The sequence below is a fragment of the Podarcis pityusensis genome, assembly GCF_964106645.2.
Source record: "Podarcis pityusensis genome assembly, chromosome: 15".
NCBI classification, from domain to species: Eukaryota; Metazoa; Chordata; class Lepidosauria; order Squamata; family Lacertidae; genus Podarcis; species Podarcis pityusensis.
Genome location: NC_138040.1, coordinates 38,872,892 through 38,878,897, shown reverse-complemented (window position 1 = coordinate 38,878,897; position 6,006 = coordinate 38,872,892). Strand labels below are relative to the sequence as shown.

Sequence of the window (6,006 nt, the reverse complement as noted above, 5' to 3'; positions counted from 1 at the left end):
GACGTCACCAGCCGTTGCTGACGTCTTGCGAACGAGACCCGTAGAAGCATCCCGCGCGAAAGCATCCAATCAGGAAAGCTTTCGCCTCCGTCAACCCGTTAGGGTAACCCTTGAAAACCTGGAGAGAAGGTGTGCACTGCTGACCCATTCCATTTATCTGGGAGGAAGTTCCATTTACTTCAAAGGAGCTTGCTTTGCTGCCCAGTAGACACGGGCAGATCTGCGGTCTTTGGTGATTCTAGCCTACAATTATGCCAAAACAGGCATTCAAAAGCAGTAAACTGACCTTTAAAGGAGCATAAAAGTGAAACTACCACACTGTATTAAATATAAAAAGCATGTGGAATGCAAGTTTATTTCTACAAATGCATACCGTACATCCAAAATTAGCCAGACTTCATCAGAAAGTACTGAGCTTTCCTGGAGTCCGTGCTGACTCAGAACAAGTTCTTGGAAAGCTCTATTTTCAGAATCCCTGCAGGTGTTGCTACTACTATGGTACTTACAACTTCCCTTAAAGTTTTAGAATGTATAGCATATATAAACACAATAAACCTTTGGGAGCTGTTCAGCCCTTCAGAAATTACAGATTACACACAGACCAATTTTGAGTATCTTAACCAGGTAGTCAAGGTGTAGGGAATCTTTTGCCTTCCAGATGTGCTCTGATCATGCCTGGCCATTGGCCAAGCTAGGACTCATGGGAGTTGTAGTTCAATAACATCTGGAGGGCCAAAGATTCCCCACACCTGATCTAGTCTATATACTTATTAAGGTCAGTTGATGATTTCTAAGTCCAAAATACTGTAAGCCCCTAACAATGTAGTGGGAATCCTTGGAGTTTCATCCTTTCCAATAGTTTTAATGGTAGAACCTCAGTTTGTGAATATGCAACTTAATCCCACCTGCAAAATACCAAGCCTGAAATAGTTTGTGGGGGGATGTAGGTGGCTACTAGAATGATGACTGTACTCAGTGAAATCTTCTGCCATTATGAATGTGTTAGTCTTTGCTGCAAGAGACTAGCATGTCTATCCTCGAAGGAGTTACCGTATGATGCTAAGAGTGCTAATAATAATACCGACACAACACAACTGTTTATTTGCCATCAGTATTTGCAGTAATGTTAGCAACTAAACCATTTACATAAATAAATGAAGATAAGCTCTCACATGCGTGCATATACAAAACCCAGAAGCAAGCTAAACCATATCAGCAGAGAAGATACATGCTCTGAGTGCACTTTTCAATGGTTTTGTGTAGAGTCCAGAAGACCTTGTTTGAGAAGTAAATATTGTCACAATAAAAAGGAATAAATTTTACAGATTAAATGCAGAGTAAACAAAGGCATAAGATTGCAAGGCTTCAAAACTAGGCCCTCTTGGTCACAAGCCTAATTCAGGAGCATGGGATCTGCGGGTCTCCAGATGTTACTGAGCTGCAACTCCCACCATTTCAAATTCACAGACAGGGCTGGCTGGCGCTGGTAAGACGAGTCCAGCAACAGACACCTGTGACTGCATAGTTTTAAACTGATTTTATTTTTGTTGCAGAGCAGCCGCCTAGGGTGCAGTACTGACATTTGAGAGCCAGCTTTATACAAATTAGGTTTTGTTACAACTTTCTGATAATATTTTCATTTCTCCTACAAGACATCTGTTTTTGAAAACTGAGGCTACCAGTATGAGGGGGTGCGAGCAGTTAGCCTTGCCTTGGGCGCAAAACAGCCTTGCACCGGCTCTCTCTGTGTGTACTGTAAATACACCCGTGCTTGCTCAAAAGGAAGCCCCCGCTGGGTTAGGCTAGACCACGATGGGAGAACCGGCGACCCTCTCCGTATATATGCGAGTGTGCCAGGGGAGGCTTCCTTCTGAGTAAGCCCGCATAGACTCGGGGCTGCCGCTTCGGGAGGAGCAACTAAGCCATTGCAAGGGTTGCCAGCGACCCGCTTCCTCTCCCCTCGGCTGCGTGCGCGCCGCATCCCGCAGGCGGAGGCTTCCGCGGCTCCGACCGCGCTCCAGCGGGGCCTTACTTAAGCCTGGGCCCGGCCTCGGCCAAGCCTCTCCCGCCAGCATGCAGCCGCCCTCCGGCGAGAGCCGCCTCCTCCTCGTCTCTCCCCGCCCCGCCGGAGCAGGCGCTTCCGGCCCGGGCGGGGACAGGGCGCGGGGAGGTTCCGCTTCTCCCAAGGCAGATGCTGCGGGCGGCGGTGGCGGCGGCGGAGCATCCGCGGCGTCTGCGGGGAAGATGAACTACATGCCGGGCACCGCCAGCCTCATCCAGGACATCGACAGTGAGTACAGCGCCTGGGCGCCTTTCCTCCACCCGAGACCGGCGCTCGGCGGCTCCTCCTTGGGAAGCCGTGCCAAGCGCCGCCCTTTCCTTTCCTTCCCCCCGCCGCCTCCTCTTCCCTCCTGGCTTTCCGCTTTCGTTATGCCCCCTTTCCCCTTCGCGACCCCTTTTTCCTTTCTCAAGCCCCCCCCCCCCCATTCGCAGCTTGGAAGCAACATAGAGGCTGCCTAATACATCTTTGCGCGCACGCTGCACCTTCGGAGCACAGCTCCTGATGCCTCGAAGAATTCTGGGTACTGTAGTTCGCTAAGGGTCGCTGGGCGCTGTAATTAGGTGAGGGGGCAAACTACAGCGCCCAGGATTCTTTGAGGGAAAGAATGCAATACAGAGGTATAAGGCAGTAGCCTTTTCAGACACTGTTTCGTTTACAGTGGTACCTTGGGTTACAGACGCTGTAGGTTACAGACTCCGCTAACCCAGAAATAGTGCTTTAGGTTAAGAACTTTGCTTCAGGATAAGAACAGAAATCATGCTCTGGCAGCGCGGCGGCAGCAGGAGGCCCCATTAGCTAAAGTGGTGCTTCAGGTTAAGAACAGTTTCAGGTTAAGAATGGACCTCTGGAATGAATTAAGTACTTAACCCGAGGTACCACTGTAACTGCAAACGCGTGTTTGGGGTCCCGTTTCAAACCCCATGGGTGGTTGGCATCGGTCTGTCTCAGGAGACAACGGAGGAGTGTGCCTCTGGGGGTGAAGTCAAACCATTGGAGAGTTACAGCGCCTGCTGTGGCTGCAAAGACGTTTTGTTTCAGGTGCGGCAGTTGAAGGCATCCCACTTTGCTGCTGCAACGGGTACCATGGCGCTTCTCTCTGCACTCCTCCCAGCAGTCATTCCTCCGCTGGTCAGGTGGTACCTCAGATCAGTCCGTGACTCACCAAGCCAAAGACCAGTGGTATAGTACGCACGCAGCCTCCCCAACCACGTTGGGTTAGTGTTGGCAACACTGGCTGGCAGCCGCTCTCAGGCTTCCAGGCTGGGAACATTCAAAGCCCTATGTAGAGATGCTGGGGGGATTCCTTTGGATCAGCCCATTCCCCCAAACATAGGAAGCTGCCTTATAGTCAAAGCAGCGTTTCTGTCAACTGATCCACAATTCTCCCCCTGCCCCATTATGCATCAGTTCTGCAAGGATGGGGAGGCTGTGGCCCTCCAGAAGTTGCTAGACTCCCAATTCCTATCAGCTGCAGCCAGCATGGCCGATGGGAGCTGCAGTCCGGCCACATCTGTAGGGCCACAGCTTCCATAACCCTGCCCTATTGGATCACACTTCCAGCCCAACACCTGGTTTTCCCCATAGCCAACTGGAGATCTTTAGGAAGCCCAAAGCAGGGCATATGGCTCTCCCACCTATGTTCCCCAACAACGGGCATTTCAGCATTTTCCGTGGGAAAAACTTCAGTGATCTAATAAGCAAACCTTTAGTTGGCAGAGTGGGTGACACTGGCCGCCACTAACTTGCTTCTACTGCAAAGCTGAACTTGTGGGTTCTTCTTTTTCTCACAGTTTATAGTCAGACTATGGAACTTGCTCCCACTGGAGGCAGTGATGTCCACCAAATAGGATGGCTTTAAAAGACGGTTAGACAGATTCTTGGAAGTGAGGGCTATCAGTGGCTACTGCCTCCACAGTTGGAGGCATTAATGCTTCCAATTACTAATTGCTGGAAACTATGGGAGGATGGCGCTGTGGTCTAAACCACTGAGCATCTAAGCTTGCCAATCAGAAGGTTGGCGGTTCGAATCCCCGTGACAGGGTGAGCTCCTGTTGCTCGGTCCCTGCTCCTGCCAACCTAGCAGTTCAAAAGCACATCAAAGTGCAAGTAGATAAATAGGTACCGCTCCGGCGGGAAGGTAAACGGCATTTCCATGCGCTGCTCTGGTTCACCAGAAGCGGCTTAGTCATGCCGGCCACATGACCTGGAAGCTGCACGCCGGCTCCCTCGGCCAATAAAGTGAGATGATCGCAGCAACCCCAGGATCGTCCATGACTGGACCTAATGGTCAGGGGTCTCTTTACCTTTTATGGGGGGGGGGGAGGGCTTGTGTTCTGATTGCTGATTTCCCACAGGCATCTCACTGGCCACTGTAAGAACAAGATGCTGGACTAGATGGGCCCTTGGCCTGATCCAGCAACCTCTTACATTCTTATGTTCACTAATGAAGCTTTCCCTTTTTATTTTCTCCCAGAGAAACACTTGGTCCTCCTCCGGGACGGTCGGACGCTGATTGGATATTTACGCAGCATCGATCAGTTTGGTATGCCAACGTAAACTTAACCTTTTGGGTGCTAGCCTGTTTCATTCTGCTTTGTGTGGGCTGTATTTGACCATGATCAGGAATCCAGCAATGGAATATGCATGTGTGTGAAGGGAGAACTTTGCATTCTAATTTACTTGACTTTATTTATTTATTTATTTATTTATTTATTTATTTATTTATTTATTGCATGTATGTGTCACCTTTTGCTTCCAAGGAACTCAAGTTGCCGTGCATTGATCTCCCCCCTCCCCATTTCACCCTCAAAGCAACCCTGTGAGGTAGGTTAGGATAAGAGATGGTGAGGGGCCCAAGGTCACCCAGTGAACTTCATGGCTGAGTGGGGACTGCAGCAGTTGCTGTCCCCAAAGGGAGTGGTTATGGAATAGTTGTGAAGACTTGAGATACAAATAAAGAGGTCCCTGATCAGACTCTCATCCTTTCCATGAACGCATCAGGTTTGACTTGGGAAAACTCCATTCTTTCCTCAGCCCCATTTCCCATTGTCACATAAGGTCAAAGTAATCTCTTACCTTAGTGTTAACATTAAGCATAATAAGATGATGGTGATGATTATTATTTATACCCCACCCTTCTGGCTGGGTTTCCTTAGCCACTCTGGACAGCTTACAGCACATTAAAAATTGTAAAACATTAGACATTAAAATTTTTCCTAAACATGGTTGCCTTCAGATGTCTTCTAAAAGTCAGATAGTTGTTTATTTCCTTGACATCTAATGGGAGGGTGTTCCACAGGGAGGGCGCCACTACCGAGAAGGTCCCCTGCCTAGTCTAGTTCACAAATAGCAGTAAATTTCTGCTTATTAAACTACAGTTTATTAAATCACAGCTTTGTGTTCTAGATGTGAACCTAGCTTAACTGGGGTTTGTTTACTGCCAACAATCTGAAGCCATGGTTTTCTTGACTATTGCACCCCAAACACTCACCAAACTACCAAGGCACGAGATGAGAGCAGCTGGAAAACAAACTAAACTTTAGCAAAATGGAATGTGGTTTGTTTGATCTTTTGTAGGGCAGCTCATGGAATGTTAGAAAGTATTGGAGGGTTTTGACCAGGTGGCAGGTGTGGTGATGACTCTGCTTTGGAAGCCATTGCTTTTTCACTCTCTTCTCATGACACATTACTTTCATCATTTGTGTAAGAAGTTTTGCGGAGTCTCCAGGAAGTGCTAAATAAAGATGGCAGATCGGACTCTGATCTAGGAGCAGGGCGCTGGGGAACCTTCCAGGGGCCACCTGCTGGTGTGGCCAGAGGGAGAAGTGGTCATAATAGTGGATATGGCTTTGAGCAATAGGCTGAATTTTAGCCCCGCAAAAGTCAGGTTTCTACACGCTTCTTCCCCCCAGGCTCCCACATCTCTCCTTTTGCCATCCAGGCAA

At 48.9% G+C, this 6,006-nt stretch overlaps 1 protein-coding gene across 1 annotated transcript in view; it reads left to right on the top strand.

Moving 5' to 3' along the window:
- The first annotated feature begins 2,058 nt into the window (after positions 1-2,058).
- The window catches only part of LSM1 (LSM1 homolog, mRNA degradation associated), a 16,194-nt gene continuing 12,246 nt past the window's right edge, over positions 2,059-6,006 (top strand). Inside the window, exons 1-2 of the mRNA XM_080982653.1 lie at positions 2,059-2,290; positions 4,536-4,604. Coding sequence (XP_080838779.1) covers positions 2,074-2,290; positions 4,536-4,604 — 286 coding nt within the window. The 5' untranslated portion in view covers positions 2,059-2,073. The remainder of the gene's footprint in view (positions 2,291-4,535; positions 4,605-6,006) is intronic.